Source organism: Lepidochelys kempii, chromosome 22 (genome assembly GCF_965140285.1).
Source record: "Lepidochelys kempii isolate rLepKem1 chromosome 22, rLepKem1.hap1, whole genome shotgun sequence".
Lineage (NCBI taxonomy): Eukaryota > Metazoa > Chordata > Testudines > Cheloniidae > Lepidochelys > Lepidochelys kempii.
In genome coordinates, this window is record NC_136401.1 from 9,380,661 (window position 1) to 9,400,051 (window position 19,391).

A 19,391-nucleotide genomic window follows, 5' to 3' on the forward strand; every position below is an offset into this window, starting at 1 on the left:
TTGGGTGTATATGTAACTAGTCCTTGAATGTTGGGTATGGTCAGTAAACACTGTTATCGGGACCCTGCTGTGCCCATGTGGTTTCTTCATACTACTTTGTTGTTGTTGTGTTAAAGAGCAAAAGACTTTTATATACTATTATCAGGTCCCCTTCCTCATCTGTTTGCTAAGTTAAACAATCCCAGTCTTTTCCATCTCTCTTCATATGAGCGCTTTTCCAGGCCCTTGATCATTATTGTCACCCATTTTTGAACCCCCTTTAGTTCTGCAAATATTGCTTAAGTAGCACACCACAAGGGAACAGTCTTAGGTTCTGAGCCTGCACTACTGAAGTCAATGGGTGTTTTGTCATTGACTTTGATGCACCGTTTCTTTTCTATCGCCCATTTTCCATCTATCCTGATGCACCTTTTCCTCTGTCCCTCACACAGTGTAGGCCATTTTCCAAAAGTGAATCTCTTCTTAGGGTGTTTCAGTCCATCATATAAACCAGAGATTGGCCTGAATTCTACCACTAGATCCAAATCACAAGGAACTTTGGATCTGAACTTGATAGGTTTGACCCATCAACCATCTGATCTTGTGATATTGCTGGTATCTGCTCCCGCTTCCCTTCTTCAACTATAGGGAAATTCAAATCTAATTCTAGCTGTAAACTTTAGAGCTCAGACCAGCTCTAGTTCAAATGAGGATTTAAACACACAAGCTGCCTGTTTACATAGTGTGTTTAGGATTCTGGGGCTTTAGAGATTTGGGTTTGGTTCTCACCTGTGCCACAGACTCATTGTGTGACTTTGGCCAAGTCACTTAATCACGGTGTGACTCAGTTTCTGATCCTAGAATGAGGATAATTCTTCTGTCCTGCACAGGAGTGTTATGAGATCAAATATTCTTGAGGCTCTTGGATTCGGAGATGATATAACGAGATGTGCTCATTTGACTCACTACATTCAGGATTAGTACAATCTAAGTGAGGAACCTGTGTTTGAGAATTGGTTTGTGTTTTTCCTATCATTCTGTTTCTCTGTAAGAATGGGGGGTTTGTCAACATTCATGCACTTGTGTCTAACATCACTCTTCTTTCATCTCTGCACTCTCCCTCTCTCTCTGGTCCCTTCTTGTTCATCCTTTGCCCTTTTTCTATACACCTTCGTATTCTGATTATTTTATTTGCATTATCGCAGTGGCCAGATACACCAATTATGATCCAGGCTCTGCTGTACAAACATAAAGAGGGTATACAAGTCCAAGAGAGAATGAGAAGGGGGCAAGGAGAGTGTAATGTAGTGGGAAGATCCCCTTCAGATTCCAGACAGAACTTTTGAACGTTGGGGAAGAGACCATAATCCCAAACATTTCCTCCAGGAGGGGAAGGAGAAGGAAAGATGAATAACAGGGAGGAGAGGGGAGAAGAGACAAAAGGACATAATGTGGGGAGAGGAATAAAAAAAAAAGATGAAAGAAGTAGGAACAGGAGAGAAGGGAGAAGCGTTAAGAGGGGAGAGGAAAAGGAGAGAAAAAAGTGGAAATCTCCTGCTGAGTGAGTTTCTGAAATCACTGGAATCCCTTAAGTTGCTCAAGCTCAGGGTGATTCCTAGACAGAGGCCCTGGTACAGTGGTTGCTTTGTTTCCACATATCTGAAGCTCTGGGTGAGGTTGCACAGAGTAGCTCTTTGTCAATGCCAGGGTAGCTGCTTGTCTGCTTTGGCGAGGCCAGCCTAACACTTCCCCAAACACTGAGCTCCCGATGTCCTCTTGGAAGGAGCAGAAATTGAACGTTGCTGTCGGGACGAAGGGTGTTGGGATCCGCACAGCCCCGTGCTCTTTGGGCTCCCTCCTTCCATAGTGAGTGCCCACAAAAGGACTCCTACAAATGGGCCTACCTCCACTGAACTCAGCAGACTGATGCTGATCTACACCTGCTCAGGGCGTAGCCCAGACCGTTCATTCTGGATTGTGTAGCCACTGGAAAGCTTGAAGCCCCAGACTCCCGGTACAACCAAGGAGCAACCCAATGCCTGAAATAGAATCACATAAACAATTCTGAATTACGAACAAATTGATAAAAAATCTAAGTCTGCTCATGGGTAGTTAGTGAACGAAGGATGGGGCTGTGATCAGTGAATAAACTATTAACTGGGAATGGCTCTCCTGCTTCTCTACTGCATTCCTCTTTGTGTAGCTTGCAGCTACACCACCTTCTGCTGGGATCATGTCAAATTCCCTGTCTTAGAAAAGGCCAGGCTGGGACAATACTTGGAGGGAGACCTTCACGGGAAATCCAGGTGTTGCAAATGTGATTTGGTTGGGGAACACTGGGTTGGTCACTGAGCTAATGTCCAGCATGGTGTTCAGGGGTGCTGTGCAGAGAGTGGTGATTAAAGTAAGGTCCTGCCCACTTATAATCATTAATGAATTCATGGCATTTTTCTCAAAAGATGGGTTGTTTATGTTCTCCTGCCAAATACCAGCTTGGGTAAATGCATAGCTTCTACCAACAATGCCCCCCCAGTGCTGGACTTTTGGCTGGGGAAGAGGTCTGTGCTTGCCAGGTGCAAAATCATAATGAAAATGCTTTGGAGCCATCTTACAACATTGTCATCATTATTAATGATACACTGGTATACAGCATCATTGCCATGCATGGCATGTTGCAAAGAGAATAAAGAAACCCTCCCTTCTCTATGGAGCTGATAGCATAAGTAGGAGTGTTGGTTTACTCTATTAAAAAGCACCTGGATGTGTTTATATCTAATGCAGATTAGATTCTAAGAGAGATATTCACAGGCGCAAATCTGGGAGAGAGAGAGAGATGAACACACACACGTATATATTATTGCTCTATTATCTGCAAGAGAAAAGCTCAAGTCAGAGCTCCGCTTTGGGGGGAGGGATAGCTCAGTGGTTTGAGCATTGGCCTGCTAAACCCAGGGTTGTGAGTTCAATCCTTGAGGGGGCCATTTAGGGATCTGGGGCAAAAATTGGGGCTTGGTCCTGCTTTGAGCAGGGGGGTGGACTAGATGACCTCCTGAGGTCCCTTCCAACCCTGATATTCTATGATTCTATGAGAGGAGTGTTTTCCAAGGGAAATGCAATACAGTACTGTGGGGTTTGGGTCAGTCCATTATATGGATACTGGCCAACCAGACAGCACTGTGACAGAGGCTGTGTAAGAAGTATGGTAGATCCCAGGGGTGAAATCCTGACTCTGCTGAGATCAGTGAGAGCGAGGATTTCACCTGAAATTGAAATTTCCTCAAATCTGGGAGTGTGAGGAACTGGGGGTTTGGATGAGGCCCATCAAATGGGCCATTAAAGTCTGAGCTGAAAGGTCCAGTTGCTGAAAGATGTGGAACCCCCTCAACAACCATTGAAGCCGATGAGAGTGGAGGATGCCAGGCCCTCCTAGAGCCCATCAGCGCTGTACTGGATTGGGTCCTAAAGCTCAAGTCTGGATGCTCCTCTAGTCTCCTTCAAACAGGACCGTTCTTGCTCCCAGTACATGCAACATTTAACACCCAACACCGAGTATTTCTGCAGCGAGTGGGAAGTGCTCAGACTCTCTGAAAAGCCTGACATCCCAGCATTTGCTCAGACCTTGCTCTGGCTGCCATGGGACATTAAACCTTCAGCAGTTTGCCTCTCCGAAGGTGGATTTTGGTTCTCTGCCTGGAAAAACAGTAGGCGAAATAGTAAAACCTTAAACTCAAACATGTGTAAGTTATACATCTTATTTCCATTTTCAAGCCACATTCCCCGAGCAAGACATGAGGAAAAAATTACCATCTGCCTTAGAATCTCTCAGTGGAGTATTTATCTCCCAGTCATGATCACTGAACTTCAGTAATTCCCCCACCCTCCGTTAGATTCAGAAACAAACTCATTTACTGTTCTATATTGGAAAACCCTCCCAACTGGCTCCCAGGACGAGATGAATGCACTGGCATGTTCTTTACCCTGCAGTAAGTAGCTTCCTCCCAAAGCACTTCTTTGCGTGTTTCTTTGCACTATTGGTAAAGAGGAAGGATGATCATGTGGATAAGTCACTGGACGGGGATCCGGGTTCAACCCTTGCTTCAGCCACACACTTAAGCCCTGATTTCTAAAGGTATTTAAGCATTTTTGTGCTCAGCATTTCAAAGCCTCGCTGATTTAGGAGCCTCTGTCTTATTTTCAATAGTGATTTTGGCACCTCCAACCCTAAAAGTCATTGATTGTTAATGAGATTTTGGCTCCGAAGTGCCTAAATCCTTTTTGAAAATGAGACTTAGGTTCATAAATCAGTTAGGCACTGCAACCCTGAGAACCACAGGGCCTAAATACCTTTAAAAATCTGGGCCTTAATCTCACTGTGCCTCAGTTCCCATCTGTAAACTGATGGCAACTCCCTCTTCTCTATTTACCTCGTGAACTCGTCGGCCAGGGACTGCCTCTGACTGCAGATATGTGGTGGCTGCCATCCCTGACACACCAAGAATTAAACTGGGGAATCTCTACAGCATGAGCTACTGCAGTGCAGGCTTCTTAGCTAGCGGCTATAATGGACAGATATCCTCTGCAGATCAGCACAGGAGGGGACCTGCAGCACACATTTGCCAGTGGGTTACATGGACAGCACCTAGCGCGATGAGACCCGAATCTCTAGGCACTGCAATAATATAAATTATCATTAGCACGTTTTTATTATCTTCCTGGAGCATTCTGTAGCTCCGTGTTTCCAGTGTGGACATTCTGTGGCCTTTAATAACAAAATGGGGAGGGAGTGCTGTATTTCTTATTATTTAGCGCTTACAGGTACTAGTCAAAGATTAAAGCCTTGTGCTAGGTGCTGGAGCGACACACAGTAAAAAAAACAGCCCCCAACCAACCAAACCAACAACAGACAGTTCTTGTCTCCCACGAGCTGACCATCAAGGTTATGACACCGCACAACTGGTGGGTGAGACAAACCAACTGGGGGCTTCTAACACCAAGTTGTATCTACTTTACTGCAGACATTAACGTGATATCAAGCAATGAAGGACGTTTCCAGTAAGGGTAACGCAATGTGACATTGGCTGGAGCTCACTGCTTCATGTGAAGGGAGGAGGGGAAGACTTTCATAGGGAGGTAGCATGGCCAGTGGCTAGAGGACTTGGAATCTGGGCTATTGGGATCCCAGCTTTGCCACTGACTTACTATACGATCTCAAGCAAGGCACTTGGAGCTTGATTTTTCAGAGGTGCTAAGCACCTGCAGCTGCCATTGATGCCAGCTGGAATTTGGGGTGCTCAGCACACCTGAATACCAGGATGCTACATGCCTGAGTTTATCCTTTGGTTGAATAGATTAATAATTAACATGCTCCTGCTGTGAGGTTTCTGGTGTGTAGATTACCTGGGATTGTCACGTGACAGGTGATACAGAAGTGCAAGGTACCCTCTAGACGCTCCCCCTGTTTCTGACCTACGACTTGCTCCCCCTCCACTGCCATTTCTGTGACACCCCCCCACACACACCCTGTCGTTTTGCTTCAGCAGGGAGGAAGGGTCAGCAACGACAATGTTGACGAGATGTCTGCTTCCTTTCTCATTTCAGGGAGTCGCCGGTAGACTGCAGCATTAACAAATGCAGCAAACTGGTGGGCACGGGGACAGAGTCCAACCCGATGAGTTACAGCACCTACATGGATGAAAAGAATGGCCCTCCCCCAAACATGACCACCAATGAGAGGAGAGTCATCGTCCCAGCAGGTACCGTCGGCATCACAATATTTGTGTTCTAATCTCTTTCCGCCACTGTCCATCTTTGATTTAACAGGGAGGGTGGGGGAGAGTTATCGGTTCTCTGCTGAGTTCTCTGTATTAATAACCGTATAAAGCTAAGCAAAAATTGGGCTTTCCGTCCTGTGGGGAACTCCAGTATTTTGTTTCAGTGTCTTGAACCAATGTGATTCTCATGATGCACCACGCAGCTTGGTCAGAGGGGAAATTGTGGTGCACCATGGGTGATGTAGTCTGGCCAGGATGCCCAGCTCATAGAATTGAATGGGAACCTGAAACACTGATCTACATCTCCCATGAGGCTCAAAGCACCTTAGGCAGATGCACTTTATTGTAGAACTGACTAAAAATGAAATAGTTTGCTTTGATATTTCCAATGAAAAATCAGAAAATTTCAAAATATTTTCTATCAAAAAACAATTCTGTTGGAAAATTCCCAAGCAGCGGTGTGGCCGTATACAATATCTAACTGTACCTATCCAAATGTAACAGGGAATATGAAATCCATTCAGATGATCAGGGGTTTGGGAATCACTGCTGTGGGGAACCTGCAGAATTTATGCTTGGAAGGGGAGGGCATCTTTCCCCTGTATAGTTTGGAAACTCTCTGTGTATAAGCACTTTAGCATAGGAACTTCCCTATGAAGGAAACTGTATTAGTGAAGTTCTCACCCCATTGACGTCACTGGCAAAACTTCCATTGATTTCAGTGGGACCAGGATTCCCCCTGTGTTCTGAAGGATGCAGCTAATGAACTGTTCATAGATTCATAGATTCCAAGGCCAAAAAGGACCATTGTGATCGTCTAGACTGACCTCCTGTGTAACACAGGCCACAGGACTTTTCTGAGTTATTTCCTGTTTGAACCAGAGAAAATCCAATCTTAATTTTAAAATGGCCCGTGATGGAGAATCCACCACAATCTTTAGTAAATTGTTCAAAAGGTTAATTGTCCTCAGTGTTAAAAAAATTGCATCTTGTTTCTAATCTGAATGTGTCTCGCTTCAATTTCCAGCCTCTGGATTTGTTAGACCTTTTTCTGCCAGTCTGTTCCCCATGCACGTACTGATAAACTATGATCAAGTCACCCCTTAACCTTCTCTTTGTTAAGCTAAACAGATTGAGCTACTGGAGTCTATCATTGTAACGCATGTTCCCCAATCCTTTAAGCATTCTCGTGGCTCTTCTCTGAATTCTTTCCAATTTATCGGCAGAAAGAGGTGTATTTGTCAAATTTAGCTCTGGTTTCGGTTCATGAACTGACTTGACCATGAACAGATGACAATTCCAGTGCATTTGTTTACCGTTTGGAATAAGGACAAGATGCTTGAACTGAATGCAGTAAGAGAGGGAAAGCCAATAAAAGATTGACCCCTGTGCTCAAGGTCCCATTTAAGCCCAGTTAAGCCTCTGCATGGGGTGAATTTTACCCTCAGAAAGGCAAATGACCTAAGCAGAATGACGGGAAAGGACATGTTTTCAGCATCAACATAGACAAACGACCCAAAGGAACTCTCTAGAATCTTCTCCCGACATTGCTAATGAACATGCCTGAGATTTAGAAAAATGTTTCCCGAATTCTGTCAGGTCACCCTGGGCCCTAAATGTAGGGATCTTACAAAACTAACTAAATAAACATTCTCCTTCAATATTTACAACCGAAAGGCCAACTTTCTCCAGAACTTGAAAGTGAAATGGCAAGAAAGTGGATGGAAACAGAAGTGCAGCTGATCAGGGTATTTTCATTGCCTAAACTCAGAGAAAATGCAGAAAGTAAATTAACAGTGAAGGATAGTAACTTACGTAGTTAATATTCAGTTTTACAGAGCTCAGGTGCTATTAAGAAGTAGGTAAGTAAATCTCACTACTTATTTTTAGTATTTTCTGGAGTGATTTTCCATTGCCATTTCACTCTGGTACGAAGCAGCCCTGAAACCCAGCAGATGCAGCTGCTAGATGATGCCCTCTGTATAAGGGGATGCTTGGGTGGCATGGGATGCCAGCCAATCCCATCCCCCAAACTGTGCTAAACACCCAGCCATGATTTGTGCCCCACATCTCTGGATATTCTAGGGCTGGAGGGACCAGAAATGGAAGTGGCAGGAAACTGTGATGCTGGATACTTCCAGTCTCATCAAAAGCAGGAATTGCCAGGTGAGGCGTGGTCATGCAATCAAGTTCTAGTCTATAGCCAAACTCCGCCAAAGTTCTTGAGTGTTTGAATAGAGTCCCTCATAGAGAGAGGTGCCAGATGTAAAGGACAGGCCCAGATCCAAAATTCCAGGGTGATAGGACCCAGAGTCTGGGCAAAGACCACTCCCTAAATTCAAGTAATTTTGCAAGAGAACCTAATTCGCGGCTCAAATTTCCAGATGAGGGAACATGAGAAAAATAGCACAGGAAGAATCTGACAGTCTCTGAAAATGATTCTGTATAAATGGTATCAAGGCTTGGCATGTTTAATTCTCTCTGGGACTTTTTGATCCAACCCATCATCTTAAAACTCAAAGGATGATTTCCTTTTGTAACTGCCGGTGCAGCAAACTCTCAACATAGTTGCTGACACCTCCAGCTGAATTCCATCCGCCTCTTCCATCTTTGCCACTAATAACAATTCCGCAACTGGACCTTAATTGACAATTGACAACGATGCACGAGACAGTATAGAATCCAGCTCACCCTCCAATAGCTATGTTGGTTTTGCAAAGCTAATGGGGTTGAAAACTTGTGTTTGTCAGCTGAGTCAGCAAACGTGACTCAGATACATGGTTAACAGAGCTGTTTAGGCAAGAATTTTTCAGCCTCCCTTTGCTGACCATAATAACCACCCTTCTCAAAGTTTAAAAGGCCATCTATTAGGAATTTGTAATGCACTCAGGACAGGCTGAGTGACTTCCATATCCCTGCTATAGCTGTGCAGTTTAAAAGGACCTGACGGTGTGACGAGTGCATCTCTTCAAAGGGATGAGCTTTTTATTCAAAGAGGTGAGTCATAAATCAGCTACTACAAAGATGGCCCGGGAGATAGTGCATCTGAGTGCAAACCTAGTGAGTTGGATGCTACTCCTGGCTCTGCTATTAATTCATTATCTCACTAGGGATGAGTCCCTTGCTGCTCTGTGCCTCAGTTTCCCCATGTGTAAACCAGAATTAATTATACTTTCCCACCTTTGAGATGTGTAGATGAAATCTGCTCTATTGCTAACATTATTACTGGGCTAACTGACTGATAGCATGACACTCCTATGACAGGCTGTCCCTTTGGGCATGATATTTACCAGCTGTCTCTTCTTCTGCCAGATCCCACCTTGTGGACCCAGGAACACGTGCGCCAGTGGCTGGAGTGGGCTATAAAGGAGTATGGATTAATGGAGATTGACACATCCCTCTTCCAGAACATGGACGGCAAGGAACTGTGCAAAATGAACAAAGAAGGTTTCCTCCGAGCCACCTCCCTTTACAACACAGAAGTTCTGTTGTCTCACCTCAGTTACCTCAGGGAAAGTAAGTGCCCCTCTGATGCTGGTGCAATGTTTTCTTGCGGGGTGGGGGGAGGAGGGAAACAGGCGGTGGTGAGTTTTGAACATCTCACGATGCACTTGGGTGATAAATGGAGGGGAAGAGGAAGAGAGAGGTAAAAGGGAAAGAGTGGAGAAAAGAGAGAGAGGAAGAGGAGGAACAAAAGAGAGTGAAAGATAAATCAAAACTAAACTCATGAAATATTGTTTTACACCAACCAAAATTAGCCTGTGGAACCCTCTGCCTCAAGATATCACTTACGGGAAGAACTTAGCAGCAGTCAACAAAGATCTGCATATTTATATAGATAATAGGAACATCCATGACTATATGATTAAAAAGAAATACAGACTCTCTTCAGTGACTAAGCCAACTACTAAGTGATGGGGTTATGGGGAGATTACTCCATAATTTTCCATTTTAGAGTACTTGCACCTTCCTCCAAAGAACTGGTGTGCACCATCATCAGAGACAGGATATTGACCTGGCTGTGAGCCAGGCTGGCAAGTCCTGTGTTCTTCTGGATCCGGCTGGGAATTTTGTTGAAGGAGGAGAAAGTACGAAAGAGACATTCACTGACTATGGCTGCTCAAAAGCCGGCATGGTGTGAATAACCCTGTGTTCAAAGGTAGCAGGATTTTGTTAAACCTCTTTGGTCCTGTCCCCTGCAGCACGGCCCTACCCCAGCAGGACCTAGGAGGGCCTGCTCTTCTTTTAATAGCCCATTTTGCTTTAGTAAGGTCCTGCAGTGGGCTACCAAACAGGGATGGGCTACTCTTTTAAAAGAGCTATAGCATTACCCAGAGAGAAAGAGTGACCCAGTGGTTAGCCCAGTAATCTGGGACTTGGGAGACCTTGGTTCAAGTCCTTCCTCTGCCACAGATTTCCTATAGGACCCTAGGCAAATCCCTTAGCATTCTCTGCTTATAAAACAGGGATAATAACACTTCCGTATGTAAGGCTGATAGACCCCAGTTATTGTCAGGCAGGATCAAACCTGGGACCTCTGAAGCTAAATGCATGAGCTAAAAGCCATGTGGCTGTTAGCTAAGGCTGTACAGCAGACTCATTAATCTCTTTCTAAGTGGCTTTAGGGCCACTTGATGGGACACAGCACCACACCCAGGAGATGTGTGGGTTACACCTACATCCTGGAAGTGTCCTGAGGATAAATACATTATGAGGAGCTCAGATGTGATGATGAGAGGCCTGATAAGTAGATAGATCCTACATGATCCCAGCTCATCAATTTTCTTTTCTATCCACTGCATTTGCATTCCTTTCTTCCTCCCCTGATTTCAACCTTCCAGAGCTCAGAGGGTTATGACTTCGATTGGAACAGCTTTCATGGGGATGTAAAAACTGAGAAATGAAAGGTAGAAAACTGATCAGGAACAATGTGCTGCACAGCAAGGTGTGGGAGACCGACAAATGTGTATTTTCTTACAAATTGACGGTGCATAACTCGTATAATCTCCAGAGAGCTGGAGATGTCTCCTGTCTGGCCAGTGCAGCAACACAGTTAGGCAATGCAGTCAGATATTGAGGATGGAATTTTCAAAAGCATTCAGCATTAGTATAACTCTGCTCCCACTGAAAACAATGGGAATTTTACCACTGATGGGAGAGGGAGCACAGTTAGATCAGTGCAAACCTCACCCATATTTTGTAAGATGAGCTAAGATGAGCTGAATGAACTGATGGATTTGAACTCCCACCACCACCCCCACCACCACCTCCCCATAGCTGGATGATCACAAAATAATCAGATTTATCCAAAGTCATTTGCAATTTTCTTCAGCAAATGGTTGTTGGTCCACATAACATTCCAAGGGTGAATGTCACAAATGGATATACAAATCACTCTGACACTTACATAAAAAATGTGCACCTATTTAACTAAAGGAAATGATTTTTCCATATGCTCCCCCATCTGTCTGTATCCATCTGTTGTTTCATGTTTTATACTTAGATTGTAATCTCCTGAGGGCAGGGACTGTCTTTTTGTTCTGTGTTTGTACAGCGCCTAGCACAATGGTGTGCTGGTCCATGGTTAGGGCTCCTTGCCACTAGGAAAATAGAAAAATGATTATTTAAAACCGATTTACTGAAATTGGCACCATTTCTGTGTATAGACAAGGTCTGACTCAAGGGAGCAGTGTGAATTTTGCAAGCAGATAAATTATTTTCAATTCTGGTAGGGTGAATATTTGCATGAAACATTCACTTTTCTTGAGCATTGGGAAAGGTTGAGCATTCACAGAAAGTGACTGTGAAAGAGTCATGGATGCTTCTAAATCACCATTTGTTGCTGAGTTTGAGCAGATAAATAGCAAAATGTGTTTCCTTTATTGCCCCAGCTCCAATCAGGAACCTTCTCCCACCTCTATCCATAGGTAAAGAGCACACATAGTAGATGGGCGAATGGAAAGCTGTAGGAATCTTTTCCATGCTCTTTTCCTGTTTACAGGCTATGCTGGGCCAAGTTAAGCCCTGTGTAAATAGGTGCAACTCTCAATTATTTTAGCAGGAGTTGCAGTCTTTTTACACCAAAGCTATATTGTAAAACAATAGTTGTGTGTATAGGGGTGCAGTACCATAAGTGTGTGCATCTAACCGCAATCCAGGTAGACTTTGCTTAGTCTGGGGTTTAAACCCAAAATTTGAGCCAGATTCTAAGAGGTTTCCAAGCTTTCTGAAGAGACTGGCTGAATCAGGGCTTGTGGGTTGAAAGCAGATGTTTCATGACTGCCACCTGCTCTGTGGATAAATAGAAGGTTCCATTCCCCAGAGATAGCAGCCTGGCACCTTGCAACGGCATGAAATTAACTTTATAATAAATATACTTGTCCCATCCTTGGTACATAGCGGGTCTTTGGGTCTAAGAAGATTGCAGGTGATAGATAGATAGATTAGATTAGATAGAAGGTATGCGTGCCCTATAATATATATATGTATGTATGTAGGGCTTTGTCAAGCTGGGATTTAAAAACCTCTAAGGATGGAGATTCCACCACCTCCCTAGGTAACCCATTCCAGGGCTTCACCACCCTCCTAGTGAAATAGTGTTTCCTAATATCCAACCTAGACCTCCCCCACTGCAACTTGAGACCATTGCTCCTTGTTCTGTCATCTGCCACCACTGAGAACAGTCTAGCTCCATCCTCTTTGGAACCCCCCTTCAGGTAGTTGAAGGCTGCTATCAAATCCCCCCTCACTCTTCTCTTCTGTGATGTGTATTACAAAACCCCCAGATATCTAACCCCAGACCCGAACACCCCAAACTAGGGAAGAGTTGGATCCATCTCTGAGCTGCACAATTAGCACCCATTTCTGTAATGGACTGAGCCATGTGATGCCCTCCTATTACAGGCACGCTATGCAAGAGTGTGAAAATAATATAAAAGTGAAAAAAAAACCCACATAAACTAAAATTCCAGACAACATTTCGGAATTCTAAACCAAACATTTTCTGAGACTGACATTTTTAGGAAATCCTGCTTCAAAGGCCATTTAAAAATATTTGTTTTCATTCCAGTTCGGGACAAAATCAAATGTTCAATTCATACCTCTACCACTAAATTTCCCATTTAGCACTGGGCAAATCAATTCATTGCTCTCGGCCTCAGTTTCCCCAACTGTAAAATGAAAATAAGATCTTTCTGCCTCCTTTGGTCTGTCTTGTCTATTTCAATTGCAGTCACTTTGGGCTAACTGTCTCTCATTAGCAAAAAGAAAAGGAGTACTTGTGGCACCTTAGAGACTAACCAATTTATTAGAGCATAAGCTTTCGTGAGCTACAGCTCACTTCATCAGATGCATATCGTGGAAACTGCAGCAGACTTTATATATACACAGAGAATATGAACCAATACCTCCTCCCACCCCACTGTCCTGCTGGTAATAGCTTATCTAAAGTGATCATCAGGTGGGCCATTTCCAGCACAAATCCAGGTTTTCTCACCCTCCACCCCCCCACACAAATTCACTCTCCTGCTGGTGGGGTGGAGGGTGAGAAAACCTGGATTTGTGCTGGAAATGGCCCACCTGATGATCACTTTAGATAAGCTATTACCAGCAGGACAGTGGGGTGGGAGGAGGTATTGGTTCATATTCTCTGTGTATATATAAAGCCTGCTGCAGTTTCCATGATATGCATCTGATGAAGTGAGCTGTAGCTCACGAAAGCTTATGCTCTAATAAATTGGTTAGTCTCTAAGGTGCCACAAGTACTCCTTTTCTTTTTGTGAATACAGACTAACACGGCTGTTACTCTGAAACCTGTCTCTCATTAGGTGTTTTTACAGTGCCTACCACAATGGGGCTATGACCTCAGCTGCAGCCTTTAAGGTGCTAACATAATACAAATGGATAACAATCATAAAAGATAATGTCCCAGCAGAAGAATAGACTAGATGAGCTCATCCCAATTAAGCCAGTGCAAACCTGAGTGACTCTGTTGGATTCAGAGTAGTCAATAACTCCAGATTTACACTGGTGTAACTGAGAGCAGACTCTAGCCCCAAGACTCCAGTCCATCTCTGGCTTTTGCACTCATACATTTTACCCAGTTCAGACCCATTGGCTTCTTTAGCCTTAGTTGGGCAGCTCTGCCAAAGCCATGCAAGCATTGACCTTAAAGCAAGCTCCTGTGTGAGCGTAGGTCAGGCAGCCTTCTGAAGAGAATTCCTTTCCATGCAGCTGTTCCCATGTCCGCCTAATGACAGTCTGGTTTCTGGATTGCTGGGTAACTCCCTGGTGGAGTAACGCCTTCGAAGGGAGTTTATTGTTTTTCCAGACTGATTTCCAGCGGATGTTTAGTGCCGAGCCTCTGAGCTCAGTGCCATGGGGAGATGGTCTTTTATTTTCCTTTTGTGGCCTTGTTTGTTTCGGAGACATCCGGTTGCATTACTGCGGGGGAGGGGCGGAGGACACATGGTGGCAACAAAGTACAGAAGGAGTTGGAAGGAGGAGGAGTTGGAAGTCTATAGGCTAAAATATATCCCCCATTTATGGGTGAAGGGGGTTATCTATCTATCACATTTATGTGGCTCCCATCACCATAGTATCTGACCCCTCACAATCTTTACTGTATTTATCCTCAAAACACGCTTGTGAGGCAGAGCAGTTCTATTATCCCCATTTTACAGATAGGACACTGAGGCATAGAGAAACTAAGTGACTTGCCCAAGGTCACACAGGAAGTCTGTGGTGAAGCAGGAAATTGAACCCAGGCCTAGGTTGTGCCCTAACCACTGGACCATCCTGCCTCTCTACAGAATTTCAGATTTTCTCCCCACCCCACAGTGACCCCGGCAGAAACGAGCCACTGCTAAGCCAAGTCCAATGGGCAAGTCCTGTCTAATCTGTCTCATCTATGGTGTCCCTCCTCGGAGGGTCCTGAAGTTGGTTTGTAGTGATGGGGGACCCCAATGTTTAGGTGTTCTGTTCAGAGAGGCAGTCAAAGCTAATCCGAAATCTCTAAACCTCTTTGGCAGAAATGGGCTGAGAGCCCTTTGTCATAAGCTTCCTGGCAAGGTTTCCTTTGGTTCCTGTTACCCTCTGGCTTGATGTGTAATGAGAGCAGCCCATGAAGCGTGGTATGTTGGCACTGCTGCTCCTAGTCCTGGACCGAACCAGAAAGCACCAAGGGGAGCAAAAAATGGAAGGAAAAATCAATCGGTAGCATTCATCAGACTTCAATGAAGGCTCCATTTGGGCCAAGCATGAAGGTTCCAATCAACTCTTAAGACAAGCTGTTCTGAACTAACCCAGATCCCAACACCTGCAAAGTAAGGGAGAGTTTGGATCCTAAAATGGATGGAATCAAACCCTTGGATCTGAACACCCCCAGATCTCTAGGAACTAACAGAGCCAGATCCCAGCTTTGCAGCGTAGGCCCATCTCCAGTTATTATAGTGGAACTGGCTCATCTATCCCTGTTTGTCTGAGCCTACCCAAACCTTCACTGCTTTTCCCAGTACATACGCCATTCGTTCCCCCGTAGAAATACTCTTTCCTTAAGCTTGCCTTGCAGCCTTTTGACTGGAAAGATAAAGATTAGGCCAAACCTATCACCATCCCCAACCCTTTTCCACTCCCCATTCTCCCCCCTTCAGTCTCCAGCCTGGACTGACCACTGTGCTGGTATCTTTCTCAAACACTGTCTGCCTGGTGAAGCCTCGGTACTCAGCCAGCCAGCTGTGGGAAGCAAGATTTGGAAGTCTTTGTGCTATGTTTGGGATGAACTTCAAATGAACGGTCGCCTCCCATCCTTTCCTTCTGCAGTCACTGGGGGCAGGTTGTGTGGTGTGTGCAAAAGAAAAGAGGCTGGAAAAAACAACAACAATCAGACTGTATTTAGGGGTAGTAGCAGAGGAGAAGTTTGTGGTTTTGACCCCATATTGAAGCCAAACAAAACTCTGGCTCCAAAGACAGTAGAACCTTGATCCTCCCAAGTGATCTGGAGACACCCAGAACCTTTGTAAAATCAGGGGGTTCCATCGTTGGGGAAATGGGTACAACCCCTCTTGAATGGAGGGATGCAAAGGCATTTCAGGTTCAATTGTGTCTGAGCCAGGCTCAAGGGATGGATTTGTGGATAAAAATCTCTCTGTGTCACATTCTCTCCATCTCCCCTTATTAAAAGAATACAGCTGTAAACCCACCCCTCCCACACACACCAAATACTATGCAGTTCCTCCTGCATGATGGAGCATTTGAGGACAACCACTGTAATATCCTATGCCTTCATTGCTAAGGCTCTGTCTTGGGGGCAAACCCTGATGTCTTTACACAGTAGCAATTCTGCCCAAACTCCCGTTGACTTGGGTAGGTGTTGACAAGGGCGAAAACGGAGCTCTCGGTCACAGTGTGAGTTTTGTTCCAGGATGAATGAACCCAGGGCTGCGGGGGCTGGCCCTTTCTCTCTCCATCTGCCTCTCTCTGTCCAGATCTCTGTGTCGCTGGCTCTCTCTCTCTTTCTTCCTCCTTTATTTAAACCCCTAATAGGAACCACATTTCCTTTTCTGTGGCGTTCCCACCAGAAACCTCAGACCATTGGGCAAAGGTGAGAACTTTCAGCAATTAAACTGAGGGAGGCTCCTTCCCTTCCAGCAGTTCAGCCTGCATTTTTGAGCATCAAGTAACTGTAGGTTGCTCTTACAAGCTCACTCAGTTCTATTCCCTCCCCGCCCACCTCCTTTGCTCCGCCAGTCTGCTTGACCAGGCATTTGCAGCCTGTTTAGTCATAGGAAGCTGTGTTTCTGAATCAGCCAACACTTCCCTGTCTGGCTGAGGCAAGCTGTGTGGTGCTTTGCAGTCAGGATCCAGTTCAAATAAGCCTGCAAATGAAAGGGGTGGAGATGTCAGGCCAGTCCCTCCTGAGCGTTATGAAACAAATATTTGAACCACAAACCCACTCATATGAATATGAACAAAGTGGCCAAAGCAATTGCATGCCTTCGACAGCAGCAAGAGGCCATCGGTCTAATTTCTCTTGGTATATATACTACACCCTTCATTATGGCATCTGGGCACTACATCGGAGGCATCTTGTTCCAGGCTGCTTCCTTCCCCTTTCCCCCACTCGTCCCAACTTGCCAAATTGTCCATCCACCGCTCTTAAAAGTTCCACTGTACTATGCTTCATCCGGCAGCACCAAGCATCAGCTCAGGATGGAGGGGACTATGTTTTACAGCTACCCCAAGGCTGCCTTTCAACACCTCCAAACTGTTTTCAGATGCTGGCTTGCACAAGGCTACAGTTTGGTCTGTGTTTGAGGTGCTGGGAATGCAGTGCTCATCTGGGCCAGCATTACTAGCACTGCTGATGTTTGGAGCCTACATCCTACCTAGCAGGACGGCAAGACTCACGACAAATGCCAGTGGAGTAAGGCTGGCAAGGGTCTGGCCGGTGTGGCTAGGAGGGAGGTAGACGCTGCTTGTGCAGAGCTTAGTATTTAGACCCTGCTCAGTCAGTGCGAGAGAGGTGCACACCAATCCCAGACCCCTGCCAGAGCGTTTGCCTCACTCCAGGTACAGTCACGTTCTAAATACATAGGACCAGGTCTCCAGAGTAAGGGGGTTCAAATCATTCATGAGCAGTGGAGAGCTGGTCCATCCACAGCAGGGCAGGATTGCTCCCTGCACTAGGTCACATCATCAGCCCTCAGTGAGAGAGGTCCCACTCCCATTAAGAATGTCGCCCACACACAGACATGCATACCCTCCTGAGTAGAGGCTCCTTCAGAGAGTTGTATTGAAAAGTGACCCCAGAAGCACATGCAGGGTAAATATAATGAGATGACTGTGAAATGCACATTACACGCCCGCCTTCAAGCACTCCCACTGCGTCCATAGGAGTTCATGGGGGATGGGATCAGTGCTTAATTTGTGCCAGGACTAGCCAGAGCTGAGCCCTGGCACCTTTGGGCTTGGCACATCACTTATGAAAGTAAAAAAATTCCTTGATCCTCGGCACCTTTTTCATTACAAATTAAGTACTGGATGGGAAAGAGGGACATTCCCTCTGGGGATCCCACACATCTACCCAACTTGAAGCATAAATCCTTCCCTCTGTGACTTGTTCTTTACCGTGGTACTTAATGCACTTCTGTCTAAAATACATTTGCTTAGAGAAGGGACTGAGCAAAAGACCTGGGATCTGCACCAAAAACCCAGCCGCCTTGGAACACTGGGACTCAGACCTGATGGTTGTAACTGCCGATCCAAAAACCGGGATGTGAATCCTGGAAACATTCAGATCCCACCTTCACAGTTCATGCCCATCTCCAATCTCTATGTGTGAAACAGGAAATGTTTCACAGCCAGAGACGGGGACAATCTGGGTTTGGATAAAATAAGCAAAAAGAAAAGGAGTACTTGTGGCACCTTAGAGAAGAACCAATTTATTTGAGCATGAGCTTTCGTGAGCTACAGCTCACTTCATCGGATGCTTCCACGGTATGCATCCGATGAAGTGAGCTGTAGCTCACGAAAGCTCATGCTCAAATAAATGGGTTAGTCTCTAAGGTGCCACAAGTACTCCTTTTCTTTTTGCGAATACAGACTAACACGGCTGCTACTCTGAAACCGGATAAAATAAGAGCTCCCTTCTTCTCCTTTATGACTATTCGTGTTACAGTATCTTCTAGAAGCGCTGTTGGCCTAGGTGCTGTACAACCACATCTATAATAATATCTAACTCTTAGACGGCAGTTTTTAATCGGTGGATGGGGAAACGGAGGCATAGAGCAATGAAGCAAAGTGATTTAGCCAAGCTCATCCTGCATGCCCCTGGCAGAGCTGGGGCTAGTACCCCAGTATTTTGAGTCCCAGTTCAGTGTTCTAGCTACTAAGCAACACCACGTCTCGCACTGTAAGCCAATGTGACATTTGCAGGGGCATCAGTTTCAGGGCTGTGTTTCTCCTGGAAGGAAGTGGGAGTCAAGAGCAGGGCATGGAACAGGCATTCAGGACACCACTTGACACTGACTTGCTTTGTGACCTTGAGCAGATCACTTAGACTCTCCATGCCTTCGTTTTGCCATCCACAGAACGCCTAGAATACCGTTGCCGTGCACAGCAGCACTGAGAGGGTTAACTGACTGATGCATGCAAAATACTTAGCCATCCCAGCACAGCAGGTGCTGTAGGAAGTGCAAAGCAGGGATGGGTGGAACAGTCTGGAGAAAATAAAGAAGTGGCTGAACCCTCAGCTGAGACGGAGGGGACTGAAATCCTGACCCATTAGTGAGGTTACCAAACTGCCCATTCACTTTTCCACCCGTTACTCTTGCCTACCAGCTCCAGCCAGGTCCGGTAACAGCAACACCAGAGAGATGCTGCTACTGAGCCATCCCTAGACACTATCTCTAGTTTACAGAGTGGGGCGACTTACCCCAGGTCACACATTAAGGCCTGGTCTACACTTCAGGTTAGGTTGACATAGCCACATTGGTCAGGACTGTAAAAAAAACCACCTCCAGGAGAGCCAGAGCTACGTGGAGGGAAGAATGCTTCTGTCTGCGTAGCTCCCTTCGCTCGGGGAAGTGGGATTCTTACACCCATGGAACCTACCCCCTCTGTCTACACGAAGGGGTCAGGCCA

The 19,391-nt window shown here is 45.5% G+C and overlaps 1 protein-coding gene across 7 annotated transcripts in view; it reads left to right on the forward strand.

The window, feature by feature from the left end:
• Positions 1 to 19,391, forward strand: part of FLI1 (Fli-1 proto-oncogene, ETS transcription factor) — a 116,954-nt gene that overhangs the window by 66,986 nt on the left and 30,577 nt on the right. For all 7 annotated transcript variants that reach the window (XM_073321009.2, XM_073321005.2, XM_073321007.2 and 4 more), the window contains 2 exons: positions 5,578 to 5,732; positions 9,063 to 9,266. In XM_073321009.2, coding sequence (XP_073177110.1) covers positions 5,578 to 5,732; positions 9,063 to 9,266 — 359 coding nt within the window. The remainder of the gene's footprint in view (positions 1 to 5,577; positions 5,733 to 9,062; positions 9,267 to 19,391) is intronic.